Source organism: Gymnoscopelus microlampas (genome assembly GCF_963454915.1).
Source record: "Gymnoscopelus microlampas genome assembly, chromosome: 20".
Lineage (NCBI taxonomy): Eukaryota > Metazoa > Chordata > Actinopteri > Myctophiformes > Myctophidae > Gymnoscopelus > Gymnoscopelus microlampas.
Window position 1 is genome coordinate 14,313,092 of NC_139957.1, and position 21,487 is coordinate 14,334,578.

Below are 21,487 nucleotides of genomic sequence, written 5' to 3' on the forward strand. Positions count from 1 at the left end.
GATGTCAATGAGTGACAGTAGCTCTTCAATTTACTGGTACTGCATGTCATATTAATCAACGTGGGACCAGTTACAAGACCGTAACGAGGAGTGTAGAGGAGAGGTGTTTCCGGTTCAGCATGTGAGGCAGCATGTGAGACGCTCCTGAGTTTTCTTTGTTATAATATGGACTAACCTGGGCAAACACTACAATTCGTACTCAGTATTCACTAAAGGAAAGAGGGAAGAAGGAAAATATAAAAAGGAAAAAGTATCAGCTCTGAGTCAAAAAACATGGTCCTGTATCCTACAGCATCCCACGCCAATACGCTGATGGGCATGGAGACTGCATTGTCTGATCATAGTGATCGTATCACAGCACAGGAGGAAACCTGCTCTCTACTGCAGTCGGTGTAAAAAGGAGGGCGGTCAAAAAAGGTCAATGAGCTCAAATTATCTGATTGGGCCAGAGCCAAATGGGTTAATAGGTGAGAAATGTGGGGAATGTCAGGCATACTTAGTCTCTCAGTTGAACTGTTATTTTAAAACTCCTATAAGATTTGGAGCTCTGTTCTGCTCATCACTGTGCTCATGTGTGTAAAACTGAGTTTCATGGCCTACGGTCATCTGCCTCAGGGTGGATTATTGCTCTGAGAGCTGTTATTTAGCCCTTATTTCACGTCATGCCAGTTAGCCCCTCAGCTATGTTCTATTTTTAAACGTGGAAGCCTGCTACAAAATAAGGTCTTAGTCTACTTAGTCTAGATCCACTGTAATAATCATTGATAACTATGCTGTACTCTATATAGGCCATGCCCATTTCAACTAAACTAGATTTACACTATTTTACAAGGTCACATGACAGCATCAACATATATGGCCAAGAAACACTCGTTACCGAAATACTATAGGTTATAGATATACATCTCCACCTACGGATACATCTGGGGACACCGTAAATTCTATATATGGGCTTGAACGATTTAGAAAAACAGCACTAACAAACCTACAGCCACTGCTTTGAAAACCAATCGTGATACCATCCATATATGAAGCTCAAGTATTTCAACGTTTTTTTTTATGCTGTTCGCAAGTTGTTCCCACCCAGTTTTAGCCCACTCACTGAATTTAGATGTCACCACACGTATCAGTAGGCAGAGATCTCTGATTGTTTGGTTATGCGAGAGTATAGATAGAGCAGAAAAGCTCAAACATTGTCACATGACAAATTGCATAATCATTCAAACATCTTCAACTAGAATTTCCCAAGACATGTATACAAACATTCGCTGCCATACCATCTTGTAAATAACACAACTGGCGTGAAACTGAAATTATTCCCTTTAATGTCTCAATTATTTATAGATTTGCAAGTTTTAACGTTAAACACTTCAGACAACTTAAGCTTTCCATTCTACGATGATTCTGTAGGCTTCACAATGTGTAAATCAATAATTGACCTTCTGTCTGACATGCACCGTTCAGCACAATGGTCAGCGTAAGGCTTAGAGAGGAAAATAGAGAGAAATAAGGTTCTATATTCACTGTTGGGATATTTCAGAAAACCTTTATACTCTTTGAATTTATCATTGAGTTCTGTTCTGGTTGTGATGTCCGTTTAACCCATTCAATCCGGGAACGCATCTGTGTCATTTTAGATATCTTTGGCTATTCAAAAATAGCAGATATACAAGCACGGCACTGAGTGCCGTGCTAATAGCACTGAGATAACATTATCCAGGCTGTGAGTGAACATGTGGACTAATATACTCTACACACATATCCCCTGCACGCCTGCCCCTATACAAAACCATTACATTTTCTTTCTCTAGGTGTGCATTCAAAATGTGTCCTTGCTGACATGACTTTTGCCTGCATGCAAAGTTTACTGAGGTAGAGTACACTACACCTCTCACACACACACACACACACACACACACACACACACACACACACACACACACACACAGGCCTCAGACTCACACCTGCCCCGTCTTTTGCATTTGCTTGAATGCACTAAAGATTATTACCTAGAACTAAAACAGGCAGACACACAAACTCGCACGCAGCACTCTCCCCATCCACTTAAATAAGCACACACAAACACATACTTACATACACACACACACACACGCACGCACGCACGCACGCACGCACGCACGCACGCACGCACGCACGCACGCACGCACGCACGCACACTCGTGCGCACAAACACCCGTACTCACACATACTGTACACATTCTACCCAGCCATCTTGTGTCGGTCACATAAATAATCCAACAGAAAGCTGGTAAAAGCCCTCAGGTCTCCAGTCTGTTCCATTTAGACCAGTACCCCTCCCAGTAACACAAGCTATCCTAAAAATCACAGCCATCAACAGACTACAGGCAGTGCGGCTTGCCCTCTATTTTTGGATTTAGCAACTCTGCAAAAAGGAGGAGGGTCGTCGTTAAGATGATTAATGGTTATGCTCTTGCGTATTTGCGTTGTATTGTTTCGTTCTACCCTGAACGAAACAAATTACAACTAGAAAAAGTGCTCCTCGGAGCACAGGTCTCCGCCAGGTCAGGTACGTTATTGTGGCCTCCTGGTGGCGCTATAATAGGCCAATGTGAAAAGGGTGCCATTTGTTCAAGGGCTTTTCACTTTTCAATCGGACACTGCATTCATGATTTGGCATTTTGTTCAAAACGGACCAATCCTGCAAACTTTGGAAGCCAATCTTAGGCAATCAGGATGGAATATGGGAAATCGGATAAATCCGTGTTGATCACTTGACTATAGAGATACTGTGTACTGATTTGTGTGATGTTTGGACAAAATCTGTAGGAGTAGTATCAATAAATGGGTTTTGCACATTTCGGCCTCCTGGTGGCGCTATAACAGGCCCATCTGAAAAAATTGTATTGGATTGGCATCCAGGGAGCATTGGCATCCAGGGAGTGTGCGTGCACAGTTTCGCAGCGGCCGGGCCAACGGTGTCAGAGATCAGCTGCTAACGGACGGACAGGACGGACGGACACACGGACGGACGGACGGACGGACAGACGGACGGACAGAGGGTAAAACATACTCTCTCGCCATGCCTTTCAGCCTGGTGGAGACAATTAATTGAATGTGTATGATAATGTTTTATCATCACAGTGACTGTTAACTTTTCCATACATGATACGTTGGTGTAATTAGGCCCATTTGCCACTATCTGTGTATACAGTATGAAGAATGAACTCTGGTTTACTATTCTCTCAAGCCACGACCTGAGTTAAACCCATACGGGTCGAAACCGGCCAGGGTTCTCCTTACTGTATATGGCTAATTTGATATAACTTCATGCCCAAAACCAACTAAGGCATTTTAAGTACAGTATATCCTTGACTCAATTCTAGTGTGCTGATGTAAGCTGCAGGCTTCTCCTTTCTTTATTGTCTACAAAATTGACTTTGTGAGCACCTTGCACTCCCTGGACTAGACAGTTTACTACTTCATAACAATGAGCACCCGGTATGTTTTGTTTTTGTTGTCCAATCATTGTCTCATTGAAATGGTGACAACTAACTGAATCTTGAAATCCATTTGTTACAGTTGTATTTTGTCCCTCATATGAATGTAGATGTGTTTATGTATTTCTGTGGTTTGCATTGGCCTGAGGGTTGCTAGTAGTAGAACTGAATTTGTATTGCTTTAATTGCCAAGTGTAAAGTACAAGCATTTGTTCTGGTGGCACTAGTGCACAGTGAATAGATACATAGCCTACAGTATAACAGATACTAGACTGTTTTGCATCTTCATAAATGCATAGTTTGTGTGTCCTGGCTGCTGTAATGACTGCATTTCCCCCTGTGGGATCAATATAGTGCAATCTAATCTAATCTATTCTGAATGTATTTAAAGCCAGTCACCTGGCTCCCTCAGGCTCATATCCAACCGCAAAGTGAGCCTGGACTTCTTCACACAACAAATAGTGAACTAGACGATCTACTAGTCCACAACGCGTTGCATCGTAATGTGTTGGGAGCTTGTAAATCTGCTATTCTCGCAGAACATTTTTGAAAATGTAATAACAAATAAAATTGACAAATCTTTCCAAATGTGGTTAACATACATTTTAAATTAAATTGTTAAATTGCAATGTTATTAAACATAAATATCAAACATATCAGACAGTTTACATTTCCCACAAGGAAATGCATGTATTTAATTCAGTCTGACCAGAAGCAAGGAGAAACATCACTGTAAATAAAAAATGAATGGCCAGATAGCAGATGTGTATATCTGCTATTTTTGAATAGCCAAAGACATCTAAAATGACACAGATGCATCACAACCAGAACAGAATCAATGATGAATTGAAAGAGTAAAAAGATAGGGTGCTTTTTGCTGTAGCCTTACGCTGTATATGTACAGTATATGTATAACTTATCATTGCAGAATGGTGAGACTGCATTGGAAAGCACAGCAAAACGTACCCTGTCCCCCCAGACCCACTTCAGAAAGCCGGAGTACTTCCCCAATAGACAAACGACTTCAGCCAATCAGCATAACATATACATAAAGATATGACGCCCTCACTGAGCATAGCGCAAAGTAGTCTCTCCACCAACTAGCTTGCCTCACGCACTTGGCCAATACTCTGCCACTGGTTCTGATTAATAGCATAATAGCCATTAGAATATCCTGGTGCTGAGAAGCAATAGAACATTACATTCCAGAATTCTGCACCACAATTCTGATTAATAGTCAATTAAGGTTCCTGGTCTAAGAGGGAACAAAATGAGATTCTAGAGTTCTAGAGATTAATTCTGATTAATAATCTTTATTAGAGCTTCCCTGTAAGGAATAAACAAGGGCATTTGGAAATCCTATGGATGAACAAAGAGAGATCTGCAGAAAGAATAAAGCAAAGTTCACTGCCTTTTAATATGATTAAAGGTAATACATCTCAAGCAGACGGGACAGGATCTAACAGTATTTTCTCCAAGTGCACTCTTAAAAGAAAAGACTCCAGAAAAAAGGAAAGGATAGTTTACATAACATGCCTCCTGTTATATGCAGACTACAGTCATGTCCTGCATGGGTTTACGTCCACGGCATATATAGTGTCACAGACTAAACTTACTCTTAAGTTATGATGCTTACACTAAACAACAGCTGTCACATCCTTCAAGCTAGCATGTATGCAATTTTAGAAGAGAGTACTATCTTCTCTAAGACTACAGTACTTTACACACATGCAACGCTGAGGCCTGAATAGCGGAAAATAGAATCTCAAAGCTCACAACTTGCCACGCTGCGGTGTATTCTCCCTCCAGTTATTCAAACAGACTCCTCTCTAACACACAAATATGCACATTTTACACATGCACACACCCATAGATACACATGAAAAGTTTAATAGGCAAACGTTGACACTTTCAGATACAAATTTACAAGCACTCCCTGTGTGGGATTTATTTCACTACCTTCACAGGTTCTCCACATACTGTACAGATGTAAACTGCAGATCTTTCAGAGACTTGACATTAGTCGTTTCTACAGCAAGAATTATGCAGTTCCCCACTTTTGTTCATGATTGGCTCTGTGCCCTTGTGGATAGGAATATTTCTCTGTGACTACATAGTCAAAGTGTGAGTTGTTGGTATTTCGATCTGCGGCAGACAAATGGTGTAAGCACACTTTGAATGTGAGCCCCACATTTCATAGCATCGGCGTCCAGTATTTGGACACAGTGGGATTCAGGCATCCAGGACATTTTACAATGTAATGGCATTTCTTTATGGGGGTTTACATTTTTGAATCCGACTGTCATGTCTATCACCAGATTCTGGATGTGCAATTGTCAGTTTCTCATCCCAGCCTCATCTGTGAGTTTGGACAGCTTGTGAGAATTGGGAAGAGAACTTAATGTTCAACTTCTCTAAAGTATTATCCTGTGTTCACACTGGCAGATACCAAGCCAGCGACATGAAGATAAAAAACTACGCCCAACGTTTGTAGCTGCGACCAAAATCTACAAAGCTACAATCCCAAGTTGAGCTGGCTTCAACTGCAGCTACAAAGATAAAAAACCACAAAGTGTTGTTTAAACATTTTCCTTCGTATTTTTCTTGCTTGTCGGAAGCACACTTGATGATGTCAATGAGCGTGTTGATCAACACTTCAACAGCGACTCACCGGCAGATAGGCTAGCTTTGTAGTTTTGTACCTTTTGTAGCTGCCAGTGTCAACTCGGCATTAAGATCATACCGACAGACAGACAAACAGAGACAGAGTGAGAGGGAGAGAGAGAGAGAGGAGGGATAGAGAGAGAGAGAGAGAGAGAGACAGACAGACAGACAGACAGACAGACAGACAGACAGACAGACAGACAGACAGACAGACAGACAGACAGACAGACAGACAGACAGACAGAGAGTGTGTGAGACAGAGAGAGAGGTTTGATACCAAGTGAGTGCAAATTGAAATACTGCACTTGTTACAAAAGTTTATCCAACTAACCTTTCCTACGTGGATGTATAGCCATGACATCACACCTGTCATGTGATGTCATGGCTATACGAGAGAGAGACAGAGAGAGAGAGAGAGAGAGAGAGAGAGAGAGAGAGAGAGAGAGAGAGAGAGAGAGAGAGAGAGAGACAAACAGACAGACAGACAGACAGACAGACAGAGAGTCCTCTCTAGGTTACTGAAGCTGAGAAAGGAATAACTTATAACTGATTCATAATGTGCCTCCATGATCTAGCATGAATGACATACAGCAAAGAGTGGCAGAGACATTATTTTATCAGCCACTTTTTGAGACCCAAACCTGGCTGAACAGACATGAAGTACCACAACCCACTGAGAAACTGAAGCGCACCAGAAAAATGACCAATTAATGCTCAACGTCTCTAAGATGGAAATAAGTACCCAATCACAGAGAGTGAGGGAGAAAGGAGAAATACAGACTGAATAGCAACTACGACTAGCACTATTACCAGTGAATTGCAAGTACTAAGAGATTGAGAGAGTGATAGATACATCTGAGGTTGAGAGAAAGACAGAGTGAGACAGAAAACAGAGACAGTGAGACAGATAAAGACTGGCAGAGAGGACAGACAATGGAAAGTGCTTGGGATGCAGATTCTTAGAGAGCCATCACATTACTGTGTGAGTGACAGTTTGACACACACGTAGTCTTCTCCGGTGGGTCCCAGGGGTCCCGGCTGAGCTCCTGGTTGGAACTTGTTTACATTTATCATGGCCGCTGTCTAGCAGCTGTCATGATTCTGGGTAATAAAAGAACTCAGTGACGCGAGGGAAGAGAAGAGAAGAGAAGAGAAGAGAAGAGAAGAGAAGAGAAGAGAAGAGAAGAGAAGAGAAGAGAAGAGAAGAGAAGAGAAGAGAAGAGAAGAGAAGAGAAGAGAAGAGAAGAGAAGAGAACAGAACAGAACAGAAGAGAAGAGAAGAGAATGTGTTAATGTATTGGATGTGTGCTGAACAGATTCTTAATTCACCGATATCTGGCTTAAAGGGTAAGACCACTTTGGTAGAGGTTTGGGTTGTGTAGTTACCTTGCCATGATGTAACTCTAAAGGTGGACAAGAAATAAAAAATAATTGCTCCATTGATTAGAAATTGATAATTCAAAATATGCTCCTCATTGACTTACATTGTACGGTAAAACTGCTTTCAAAGTCACTCTTTTAGCACATAAATGAACCCAAACGTAGCTGATTCAGACAATATAGAGCATCATCAAACCCAGTACTGTTTGTTTTTTTAATAAAAATGTCAACTTCCTGTTGATTTTAGTATTTGAAGATCTGGATCCGGATCCGCCGATCCAGTCCGGGTTTTCTACTTATTAAAAATGGCAAAATCAACAGGAAGTTGACATATTTATTTAAAAAAAAAACAGTACTGGGTTTGGTGATGTTCTATATTGTCTGAATCAACTTTGTTTGCGTTCGTTTATGTGCTAAAAGAGTGACTTTGAGAGCTGTTTTACTGTACAATGTAAGTCAATGAGGAGCATATTTTGAATTATCAATTTCTAATCAATGGAGCAATTATTTTTTATTTCTTGCCCACCTTTGGAGTTACATCATGGCAAGGTAACTACACAACCCAAACCTCTACCAAAGTGGTCTTGCCCTTTAATGCCTTTCATCTATACACCTGCCAGCGTTTCTGTTCTGTACATCCACCAGATCCAAACCATAGGACAGGTAAATTAATCTGGGTTTTCATTTATGACTTACTTTTCTGATCCGTCATATACACAGCCTACAAATACCAGATGAGAGTCATTTAAAGACTATGGTGAGTGTCTTTCTGTTTATGTTATTTATCTGACAGCTAAAAAGCATCTTCCACTTGCCATTTCACACACTATCTGTGTCATCAGCACTGGGAGTCAAGTCAACTTTGTTGTCATCTTTCTCTCATAATCCGGATTACAAACTAACATAACGTAATCCTTTACCTCCTACAGTAGGTTACGGCCTTCTAATGAATAATGATTATAGAAGCAGTGCAGCGGCGGTGACTAGATGACAGGATGACAACACAAGAGGAGGAGCAATGAACAAAGTGACAACACAAGCTCCCTGGTGCAACAGATAAATGCCATGCACACTGGAGACGTTGTTTAGTTTGACACAGAAACTGCAGTAGCAATAGTTTAACCCATTAAGACCGGGAACGCATCTGTGCAGCTTGTAGATCTGCTATTTGTTTTTGTTTTTATCCTGAAAATTTGTGCAAATCTTTAGATATGAATATATATATATATATATATATATATATATATATATATATATATATATATATATATATATATATATATATATATATATGTGTGTATATATATATATATATATATATATATATATATATTTATATTTATTTTATATATATATATATATATTTCTTTTTTTAAGCGAACATGTGTAACTCAAACCTTTGCTTCTGGGGATCCTACAAATGTCTTCTAAGTCCAAACAGTTTTTTTTTAACGTATGTTGCTATAATGTCAGTGGTTCTCAAACTTTTTTCATGTTTTTGGCCGTCTGAAAATATGTTGTTCCAGGGACCACCCCAAGAGGCAAAGATTTGAGTTACAAATGTTCACGATTTTTACAAAAATAGCTGATATACAAGCTCATAGCTACAAGCTTGTATATCTGCTATTTTTTAATAGCCAAAAAAAAATGACACCATGCAGAAGTGTAGAAGTCATGTGAGAACGATGAGGTGATTGACAACAAGTGCCCAGCAGCAAGGAAAGGTTGAAACTGATCAACTATAGACTTTTGCACAGTAAAATCCTTAGTGTCAATTTAACTGCAAAGAGTTTCAAATGGAACCAAATGGACCAGCAACAGTCCACTTGGTTCCATTTGTATACTCTGTGCTGAAATTGCAAGGACAGATCGATGAAAGGCTGTCTCTGTGATGGATGATGGACAGACAGTTGTGGTCCGTATATGAGCTGCATTGTCCTCTTGATAGGAATGATGTACATGTGTTAGATTTCAACAAGTGGTCACTGTTACTGACCAGATTATGGTCATTGCATCACAACCGAATCAATGTCCTCTCTGCACCACACTGTCTCGCATAATATGGATCTACTGTGCAGCAAGCGACTGTAAGTGCACATATAAATGGATGCATACTGTATGCACACATACTGCACACACAGGTCAACAATCACATGCTCACAGTATAAAACAGTTCTCTGACAAACACGTATGCACATACAAAATTATACACACACACATACGCATTCACACACTTGTGTGCGTGCGCCGGCCCGCCCGCCCACCCACCCACCCACACACACACCCACACACACACACACACACCCACCCACACACACACACACACAAACTTGCCCCGCCTTAAGCATTTAATTGAATGCACTAAAGATTATTACCTAGAACTCAAACAGACACACACAAACACACACAGCTGCACCCTGCAGAGGCAGACGTAGCTGCCTGCTATGATGCCAGCACTGCCAAAAGGGCAGAGGACATAATGAGGCGATGGGTATTGTATGTATAATTTATCACCACTGAGAGAGAGAGAGAGAGAGAGAGAGAGAGAGAGAGAGAGAGAGAGCATGGTAAACAAATGGAGAGCAAATAAACAATGCAGGGAAGGAGAGAAAAAGATGGAAGTGAGGATGAAGAGGGAGTCCGGCGGTGTGTGTGTGTGTGTGTGTGTGTGTGTGTGTGTGTGTGTGTGTGTGTGTGTGTGTGTGTGTGTGCGTGAGCACATTCATGATCAATTCTATGAACTCTAAGTAGGTGTGTGTGTGACTGCATGTACATATGTGTGTGTACATTCATGAACAAGCCCATGTAGATGTGTGTGCATAATTGCATTTAGAGGTGTGTGTGTGTGTGTGTGTGTGTGTGTGTGTGTGTGTGTGTGTGTGTGTGTGTGTGTGTGTGTGTGTGTGTGTGTGTGTGTGTGTGTGTGTGTGTGTGTGTGTGTGTGTGTGTGTGTGTGTGTGTGTGTGCGCACGCGCATCCATGCATGTGTGCCATACCCTCTTGCGTAGGTTACAGGTGAGAAAGAGGTTGCGAGAAAAGGAGTTGGCGAAGGCCGTGTAGAACTCCAACACCTTGAGTAGAGCCTCTCTCTTGATGATGTGCAGGTCACAGTAGGTCAGGGCGCGCACGTTAGCGCACGCGTGCGCTAGGGTCGTCTCCTTCCAGAACACGTCTCCAAACACATCTCCTTTACCTAGGACATACACCCACACAGGAAGACAATGAAAGAAGTCAGATTAGATTAGTGGTAGACAGTAACCACTTACTTGAGTCCATTTACTTGAGTACCTGTACTTAAGTGCATTTTTTAAGTATCTGACTTTACTTGAGTATTTGTATTTTTGGAAACTTATGACTCACTACACTATTGTACTTCACTTTGTACTTGTACTCCATACATTTTCTAGGAAGGGAAAAGGTATGTTATGAATGAACCACTTAAGCCGTTTTTAAAATACTGTATAGTGAAAATAGTTGATCTACAAGCTCACGTGTCGCATCGCGGCACGTTGTGAGCTTGTAGATCTGCTATTTTTACCATTATTGGTATTTTTCGAACATTTCTGGAAAATAATAGAATTATTTTGAAAATGACATATTACATATACATATACATATATTACAAAATAATGTATTGGCAAATTACCAATATTTGTACAAAGTCATAGCCTATTAGTCTCAACATTTGTCACATTCAGCCCTGGACTTCAGTGACTGTAGGGGTCACATTAATTACATTAAATTCACAGATTTTATAACATTTTTTCATTAGTTATTTTCATTCAAATGAAATGTGATTGAACTTGCACTAATAATGACTTTAGTTGATTATTCACGATCTAAAATATAGCATTTCTTAATTATTAATAATTATGTAGATATAAATAATAATTAAAAAAAACAGTTTTTTTCACCCAACAGCGAAAATATATAGCATATACTGTATATGGTTCTATATCAGTATATGAGTCAGTTTTATGTGCCCTGGTGCGCACACAGCAGCACAACAGGTGAAGGCAATTAACTTTAATGAGGAGCTGCACACCAAAAACGTCTGGAAGAATGTCAAACTGTCACATTCTAGCTGCTGAAATAAACTGCCCATTTGGATCATGGACAAAGGAAAAGAACATGGATATTGTTTGCAAAAGTATTATTTATTTATTGCCCATCAGAGCGGTGAGGTCATAGCTTCTCTGCTTTTGTGTGATATTGATAGCCTAAACTTTGAATTTGTTGTTTGTTATTTTGCAGTAATTACTTTCTATTGCTTACTGGATATTAAGACTCATAATTTTGGGATTTTGGCTGTCTGTTGTCAAAAGTATTAATCTATATTTTTCTGTTGATCAAAGGTTGGGGGCTCGGGGCACATCGGTCCATACGGAAAACTCGCTCTCTCCCCCCTCTCTCTGTCAAAAGCGTTGCTTGGCTTTCGCGCATGTTAAGCTGGAATATAGGCTTGAAATCAAACCTACCACTACCACTGGTTATGTGCAGTGTTTCACTTGATGTTGAATCTCAACCAGACAACTGGTGTCTATCTTATTGAGAGGAACATAGCGCAGAGGGGAAACGGGGAAATCAGATAGGGCAGCGCAATCAGGGGGCAGTCACCCTGGGGCACCCGCCAAAGAGAGGTGCAACGACAGCCGTCGTGGCCGCCATGAAATTCCTGCCTGGTTACAGGTAACCCATACTGTACACATGAGCAAGTGTAAATATGCCGGATAAGTGAAAACTAATCACTTTCAACTCAAACTCAACTCAAAAGTGAATAGCATTTACTACCAAGTACAGAGATTTCCTCTGATTGTACCATGTTAAACAATAACACATTCTCTGTCAACATTTAGCAACACTCTTTTGCCAAAGGATAAAAGTTGTTCTCAAACTTTTTATGTCAAGGACCCCCAAATTAATATTTGACAGTGGACCCCCATCTGACAATATTTTGCTTCAGGGATGCTATACGTTGATGCCAAATTAACCCTGGAACCCCCTAAAGGACACCTGGGGGTCCCGGACCATTGCTTTACATCATCAGCACAACGTTACAACTCCTGACATTCTCCCTCTCAAATGTGACATGTGGTGTTCGCAGCGTCGCTTAGCAACCGTTTAACCTGGCCAAGTCCTTAGCAACGAAGCCCTACTCTTTTTCCAACATATACTGTACATTCATAAATGAGCGTACATGCGCACAGAGTTGTGATGTTATACTGTAACTGTAAATCTGTCTGTCTTTCTTTCGCACTCTCTCTCTCTACCTTCTCTTTCATCTGTCCACTGTACAGTCTAGATGCAGACCTCTGCAATGTTGTAGCCAGGTCTGTTCTAAACAAAAAGAAAACTTCAGCGTGAAGTTATTTCATTTCACAACTACTCCAAGTAAAGATATTGTAGCAGGCTTCTATTGCCTTCTGTTTTAGGAGTTTGTAAAGTAAATTCATCAGGCCTGTTGCTTTCTCACAGTATAGGATCAGGGTATTGTTTGAGATATTGTCATTCAAATATAGAGGAAATCTTTGGTGGGACAAGATAAAGCCTTTGTTTGCATAATGTCTAGCCTGACACTCAGCCTGAATCTCCATTTCACTTCACTTCATTATTCATTCTGAAAATGTTCCCATTGCAGCCGTTTTCTGAAATGGGCGTTTCTGAAGAGGGAATCCACAGCGATTACTTCATCCCTGGCCCTAACCAATAATAAGCTAGTCACAGAATTCAATAAGTCAGTGGTGTAATTTCCTATTTCAGTAGAGTGTGGGGTTTGAATAGGCTGACACTAAGCCTGAAATTTTCCTTTCAGATCACTTCATTAATACAAGTGAGCATAGAACACCTCCTTGAACACCTTGGTAGTAGCATCCTCTGCCACCACCCCGCCTTGCTCTGTAAATACACCTGTTGATGCTACTTAGTTTTCTACCAATATGTATTGTATTGTATGTGTTATATGTATTACTGATGAATTGAGTAATGGACCACAATGGAATTTTGGGTTATCCTTAGCATAACCTTGGACTGTACTACCTGTACTGTTAACAAACCTCTTTTCAAAATATCAATTCTACCAATCTAAAGTTAGATTGTTGTTTTAAAATGTCTTGTTCTGCGCTCGGGTGGCGCAGTGGTAAAGTCCCTGCCCACCACCACAGTGGAGCATCCGGCTTTGTCGGGCGTCTATGCCAACACAATTCTCACGTGTTCGTGGAGGGAAGCCGGGCGGGGAGGGTGATAATGGTCATTGCATGTACTCCTACGGGCTGGGGTGGCACCTGTCAGCAGGGAGTGTTGGGCGGGAGTAGGATGAAGGCTCTACGTCCTCCTGGTGGGGGCTCCTCACTGGCAGGTGAGTAAGTAGGATACAACAGCAGTGACAACACAGAAATGTGTGTGGGGAGGAATTAATTGTCATAATGACTAAATTGGGGAGAAAAAGTGGGTAAAAATTGGCAAAAAAAACAAAACAGGTAGAAACTTTTAATGGGCATGACTAGTGATTCAGGGGCCGGAGCCAGGAGGCAATATAACGTCTTCGGCTCTGGCACGTCAGGGACACGGCACGCCAGCCCTGGATGAGGTTCCAAGGCTGTGCTAAAAACACCTTCACCCAATTGGAAGGAAAGCAGTGACAAACAACTTTAGGAATCCCACTATGGGCAATTCGTTTCAAGCAGCTTGTATGCAGAGAAACACAGAAACATAAAACTAGCAAAGGGGATGAATGATTGTGAATGGCAGTTCGTTTTACAAGGAGGTAGAACATAATGACGACTCCTCACTCCATCACCTAGCATGCTGGGGAGGAGAACACAAAGCAGGAGGTGAACTTTAGGGAAATAAAAGACAGGTGCTTCTGAATGGGATAGCGACCATTACCATGAGCTAAGGTGGAAAAGTGTGTAGATAACCTGAAGTTGTTTGGTACAGATCTTGCGCAGGGGTGGGGGGGGGGACTGATTGATTAAGGCGTGTCTCTGGACCTATAGTACTTGCACTGGCTTAAGGGCAAATCCTGTGTGAGCCCTCCTGTATATCCCACTTAACCTGTTTATACTCTCCCTGTTGAGGGACAGTAAGCAGAGCATGCATCTTTGTATTGTGTTACGTGTAATAATAATAATAATGATGATAAAAGATGCATACACTGCCCACTCGCTTCTTCTAATCTATTCTGTCATTTTTGGTACAGTGATGTCAAATCTGATCTCTCTTCAGCAACACTACTACCAAGTATTTGGTCCAAACATATAATTTGTCCTGAGGTGAAAAAAAACCTAACATCAGACAATTAAAACTGTAGACAGGATTATCAACAGAATGACTGCATCTGAACACTCAGGACTAAGACATTCAGACATTCAGACATTCAGACAGAAGAATGAACTAGACAGCAGATATAAAATGGTACATTGTAGTATATTGCATTTAGAGATGGTAAACTGTAGTGTAATTACATTTGAACACTGCAGGAGTTACAAATGCTTAAATTGACATTGCAATCGCTCGGGTGGCACAGCGGTAAAATAGCTGCCCACCACCGCGGAATCTGGGGGTTCGAATCCACCGCGGGGGCACCCGGCTTTGTCGAGCGTCTAAAAGAACACAATCGGCCCGTGTTCGTGAGAGGGACGGGGGAGGGAGATATTTGTCACTACGCATACTCCGGGGAGTGTTGGGCGGGAAGAGTAGGACTTCCCGTAGGACTTCCTACGTCCTCCCGGCGGGGGCTCCTCACTGGCAGGTGAGTCAGTACGAAACAACAGCACTGACAATATACACAGAAATGTGTGTGGGGAAAAATCAATTGGCATAACGACTACGAGAGAACAGGGTAAAAAGCAAGAAAAACATAAACAAAAACACTACAGTTTTTTAATGTGCATTATTAGTCAAAAGTATGGTACAGTACATTGTGGTATGTATGGTATATTCTGTTATTGCTGTCATGGTAGAGTACTTGTTAACTTTCTTGTCTACTTTTTTGCTCAGGAAATGCTGCGTAGCGAGTAGCGATTCCTTGTAATTGTGCTTCTGGGCTGCTTTCTCTCCAACTCATGTAAAAACCCACTCAGCTCGTCAGGGCTTAATCCATTAAGACCGGGGACAAGCTCATAGCGCGGCACAGAGTGCCGCGCTATGAGCTTGTAGATCTGATTTTTTTTTTATTGTGAAAAAAATATTCCAGGCCTCCCCCCCACCAGAAGCAAAGATTTGAGTTACAAATGTTCTCTTTGAAAAAAATATATATATTCAAAGATTTGCACACATTTACACAATGTTTTAAATCTAAAAGCACATAGTGCGGCACTCTGTGCCCCGCTATGAGCTTGTATGTTTTGAATATCCAAAGAAATCTAAAAATGACACAAATGCTTTACCGGTCTTAATGGGTTAAACCGGCATCAAATAGACCAAGACTACAACTTTGACATCCCTGACAGCTGGTCTGAATAGGAACCCAATGAAGCCCAGTCAGTCCTCGAACTGGCTGTCAAAAATGAATGTGTGTGTGTGTGTACTGTATCTGTGCATGCATGCAGGAGTGTGTGTCTGTGTGTGTGTGTGTGTGTGTGTGTGTGTGTGTGTGTGTGTGTGTGTGTGTGTGTGTGTGTGTGTGTGTGTGTGTGTTACTGTTAGACTAATATTCTGTAGCACACACACTCCTACACTCGTGCACATATTACTGTGTGTCACTGTATGTGTGAGTGTGTGTGTGTGTGTTACATCGACTTTGTGCAATACTGTATGTGTGTGTGCATAATATGTGTATACAGTACACACACCTGTCTGTTTCTGTATGTCTGCTCTTATCCATATACATGTGGTCTCTCTGTCTCTGACTGTGCATTATGGGTGAGTGAGCATCTATCGTATATCTCTAAGTTCTGACCCTGATGGCCTCTTTTCTCTTCAAGTACCCAACGCTGGCCTGGGCAGGCAGCTTAGCTCCTTCTGGAATGAGATCCCACGGGGCCCTGTAGCCCATAGCCAATTAACTGTCCGGATATGGACAGTCAGCTAGTCCTTGGGGGCTATAATGTGCACCTGGGTTACAGTGGTTTGACAACAGTAAAAAGGTAGCAGTAGCGGTATTAGTGGCAGTAGCAGTAGTTGGGCAAGTAGTCTCGCGTAGCCAGGCGATCAGAGATCTTGGCCTACCAGTAGTCCGGGGACTAAATTCAATGCTCAGGGCCCGGACCGCTGACGTAGAAGTCCGGGCACCTGCAAAGTAGCCTGACAGCACGTTGCGGGTTCGAGTCCATATCCCGACGGCCTTTGCTGCATGTCACTCCCCATCTCTTTCCCCATTTCATGTCAGCCTACTATCCTATCCTATCAACAAAAAGGCATAAAAGCCAAAAAGTTAATAAATCTTAAATTCAATGCTGGGGCTTGAATAGCAGAGAGAACCAACGCTAACAAACCTACGCTCAATGCTTTGAAAACCAATCAAGAGACCGTCCCAATATGAAGGATCGTATTTAAAGGACGACTTCACCCATGTTCAACCTATCTTCATATAAATGGTCCTCACAAATGCTCATAATAATATGGACTTAATACTGGCTTGTGTGTGTGTTTGTCGCACACACACACACACACACACACACACACACACGTGCGTTTGTGTGCATGCTTGCGTGTGTGTATGGACAAAGAGTGTGTGTAAGTGTATGTGCGCAAGTGCAAGTGAATGCGCGTGCATGTCTATGTGTGTGTACAGGTACAGAACATAGTGTGTTTTATGTGTGTGTATGTGACATCTCCCCCTGTGTTTGCTGCAGTGGTATTGCTTGTGGGGGAAGAACATATTGCTGTGAGAATAGGAGCACAGGCTAAAATCCCTTTCTCATAATAACCACATGAATAATGGATTAAGAAAATTAATCAGATCGTCATTTTCTAGGAAACAAAAAAAAGTAGGGAAGGTGTCTTGGTGCACTAGAACAAAGCTGCAATCATCTACACATAATGCAGACAATAATGGTGCTGATCCGCGGTCTCATTCTGGGGGTTTTGTGTTTGTGAGAGGACTTGATAAATAGGACGAGCGCTTCCATTCCCCGTGTACTGCAGCTCAATAGACAGAGCATGGAGCCAATTCCTATCACTACCGCCAATTCACCCAACTAGGGCTGCAACTATCTGACATGCCTGTGTAACTTCTCAGGGTTTTTTGGAATCAGTTGTTCCCGTTAATCCTCTGTTATACTGTACTGTATATGGTCAAGCTGATATGATAAATTTGTAAACCACTTGAACCCCAGCATACATTTTCTGGGGGGAACATTCGCCAAAAACAGCAGATCACAAAACGTTGTGAGCTTGTAGATCGGCCATTTTTGGCAAAGAGATTTGGTGTAGAGCAAACCAGCGTACCAAGTATGGTTGCAACTCAGGCCCGTTTCACTAAGAATAGAGGGGTTGAAGTGGTTAACATTGAAAGGTATCTCATAGCAGATGCTGTGCCAATCTACATGTAGGCCTACAGTTCTCGCCCCGCCTGTTTTTATGCGAAGGCTTCTGGAAACTCAAATTACTGTACATGTACAGCAGTGTCTTTTGAGCGCAGATATCTGTTATTTTCCATGTAAGTCGGCGCTCTACAGACACATTTGAAGGTAAATTTGAGCAGTTCCCTTTGAATCCATCCATCATATTGCATATTTGAATATTTGAATATTCTTGAAAGTTTTAGGTGTGTCTTAATGTGTCTTGATGCTCTTAATGTTTTGTGAAAAGCACTTTGAATTGCCTTGCGGAAATGTGCTATACAAATAAACTTGCCTTTCACAAACATTGTTCTTGGGATGCACTTTTATACAGTACGTGAAGTATTTATAAACATTGCCATTTCCATTTGGCCAAAGGTGAGCACCACACCAGTCAGCATGCCCACTAGCAGCCAGTTTGTCAATGTGAGGATACGCTGTGCAAAGAAATCGATGCAGCCAGGTATCAGCATGTTATTTTTCACAATACTGTATTGATTATCCAGCCCTTTGCATCAATAAATAACCAAGGCTTAAAGATCTCCGGCACTGCACTGCAGACGTGTTTCTCTGCTCATCTGTTGCTCACAAATGACTGTTATAAATACTGTTATAGGGCCCATACCCCAAACATGCCTTTCCAAAGGAAGAGTACTGACTTAGGTCACTAATAGCCACACAATACATTTAATAAAACCTATTTTATACTTTGGCTATCTTTTTTGAGTGGTGCCAACCACTCCTATGACTTTGTCCGTGTGTCCGTCCGTATGTATGTCCAATAAACAAACATTGATGACAACATCAATACAGGGCTCATCAAAGGCACCACTCTCTTCACACAGGGTGTGATTTTTTTTTATGGTGGTGGTCTGGTGGAAATCTGTGTGTGAACTTTGGGGTTCTAAAGTTAATCAAACTAAGTGTTTTAATTGATTATAAAAAAATATTGATAATTTGATAAAATAATTTATATTTTGGGCATGTCATTATAGGTGACAAGTAAAATAAATAATAACTAGAAAAAGTGCTCCTCGGAGCACAAGTCTCCGCCAGCAGACTTGTGTTGGGAATGTTGGGAATGTTCTACTTCTGTGAATGTTCTACTTCTTATGTTCTAATTATTATGTCCTATCCGTCCTGTCTATGTAAGTGTCCTATCCGTCCTGTCTATGTAAGTGTCCTATCCGTCCTGTCTGTGTAAGTGTCCTATCCCTCCTGTCTGTATAAGTGTCCCATCCGTCCTGTCTATGTAAGTGTCCTATCCGTCCTGTCTGTGTAAGTGTTCTATCCGTCCTGTCTGTATACAGTAAGTGTCCTATCCGTCCTGTCTGTATAAGTGTCCTATCCGTCCTGTCTGTATACTGTAAGTGTCCTATCCGTCCTGTCTGTGTAAGTGTCATATCCCTCCTGTCTATATAAGTGTCCTATCTGTCCTATCTGCCAATTATGTATCCTATCTAATTGTTACAGTATCCACCATTTCTCAGCCATTTCGTGATGGTTCCTGTCTTACCTCACTTTGACAGTGGCGCAGACACTGTCAAAGTGACGCCATGTATTTATAGGCCGCTATGCGTCACTAGCCAATCAGATCACAGTATTTCACCGTATTGTCACGTGTCACGTGAGGCTTGACCAATCGGTGTGTCATATTTAGAAAGTGAAAACAATACTCTCCTGGCGGAGACTAATAATAATAATAATGTCAAAACGTTTCAAAAATAGTGAAAATAGATCTACAAGCTCACAATGTGCATTTTAGCACAACACATACTGTACTTTAATGGTTAATTGATTCATTGATACAGTATAAAACACTAAAAGACATAACAAAACACGCTGTGTAAGTAATCATGTAAGTAATTGATAGAAGATAGAAATAATCGATAGAAAAAAATCATGAAGAAAATGATCTATACAGTAGCTGCAGCCCTAGCTAACTGTGTGTTGGTTCTGGCTGCTTTAACACCAGAAGCGACCATAGAGTGACCTTTAAAGCAGCCCTTGAAAAAGGATGCAAGCGGCTCACGTTTTCCAAGCCACTCATGTAGACACAATGCTGCCTGAACTGCTGCCTGAACTCTGAACTGTGTGTGTGCGTGTGCGTGTGCGTGTGCGTGTGTGTGTGTGCGTGCGTGCGTGTGTTTGCATGTGTGTGTGTGTGTGTGTTTGTAGTAGAATCATGAGAGTAATCATAGAATAATGAGAGTAGTGTGATGCAGCCTGAGGGACCAGCCTCACACTCTCTCCCTCCATCCTTCTTTACCTCTATCATTCTTTACTGTACATCCATTCCTCCCTCCACCCCTCTCTCCATCCTGCCATCCATCCTCCTCCACCCTTCTGTCCATCATTAAATCTCTCCTCTCTTTCAGTACCCCTCTTATTCACTCTTAATTTCTCCTCTTGCCCTCGATGCGAGCATACTCATGTTTTTCTTTCTTTCTTATGCTTAATTTATCATACGTCATATGACCGAAAATATCTGATCTACAAGCTCGAAACCACTTACATTAACCACTTGAACCCTAGCATCTCTTTTCGCATAGAACATTCACCAAAAATTGCTGATCTACAAGCTCACAACGCGTCACAGTGCAAAGAGGTTTGATGTATAAGGAAAAAGAGCAAACCAAGTAGAGAGCCAAAGGTCAAGTTTAGGTACTAGGTTTACCCCCCGATTCTACAAGACTCGGAAACGTCTTTTAAAGCGATCGGGGGGATCGATCATACTGGAGATAAATATTCTATGATTTTTCAAAAGTTAGGGACAAGTCGAAATTTAGGAAATGGGGGGTATGGAGGAAAATAGGGGAGGGTCATGCCATTTTAAATTTAGTCCGAGGGAGGGTCAACTAATTTTACTTTGAGTCCAAGGGAGGGTCATGCATTTTTAAATTAATAAAATAGTCCGTTTTCATATATATATTTTACTACAGTTTTTCTGAATTCAGGAGAACTGTGATCAACACAACATCATCTACCCCTCCGTTTTTCCCCCAATGGTACTTCCCAAAAGGTGCCCTCTCCAGACCATGAATGCAGCATTTATTATGGTGAAAAACGCAAATGCCCTCCTCCAAGAACATTAAGAACATTGCCCTAACTCTCTAAACGCGCATCTCCAGTAAAGCTTGAGTATACTAATTGAGCGCTGTGTCACGCACATAATCATAGCCGATCTACAAGCTCACAACGCGTCCCAGCGCGACGCATTGTGAGCTTGTAGATCGGCTATTTTCGGTACGCGATGCAGCGCGCAATGAAGTGTCCAATCGAAACCCTGCCGGGCGCACGCACTCACATGTCCATTGTCCATTCAACAAGAGCAGCAGACGCACACAGAGAAGCGCAGACACTAGTGATGATCCGTCTTAATTTGAGACAGATAGCCTACAGTAGGTATTTGTGGACGAAAAATAATTATACTGTTCATATCCTCTCTCTCTCTCTCGCTCT

At 41.6% G+C, this 21,487-nt stretch overlaps 1 protein-coding gene across 1 annotated transcript in view; it reads right to left on the bottom strand.

The window, feature by feature from the left end:
• kcnh5b (potassium voltage-gated channel, subfamily H (eag-related), member 5b) overlaps positions 1 to 21,487 on the bottom strand; it is a gene marked incomplete at both ends in the record, with an annotated part of 146,297 nt that overhangs the window by 19,262 nt on the left and 105,548 nt on the right. Inside the window, one exon of the mRNA XM_084045733.1 lies at positions 10,520 to 10,716. Coding sequence (XP_083901859.1) covers positions 10,520 to 10,716 — 197 coding nt within the window. The remainder of the gene's footprint in view (positions 1 to 10,519; positions 10,717 to 21,487) is intronic.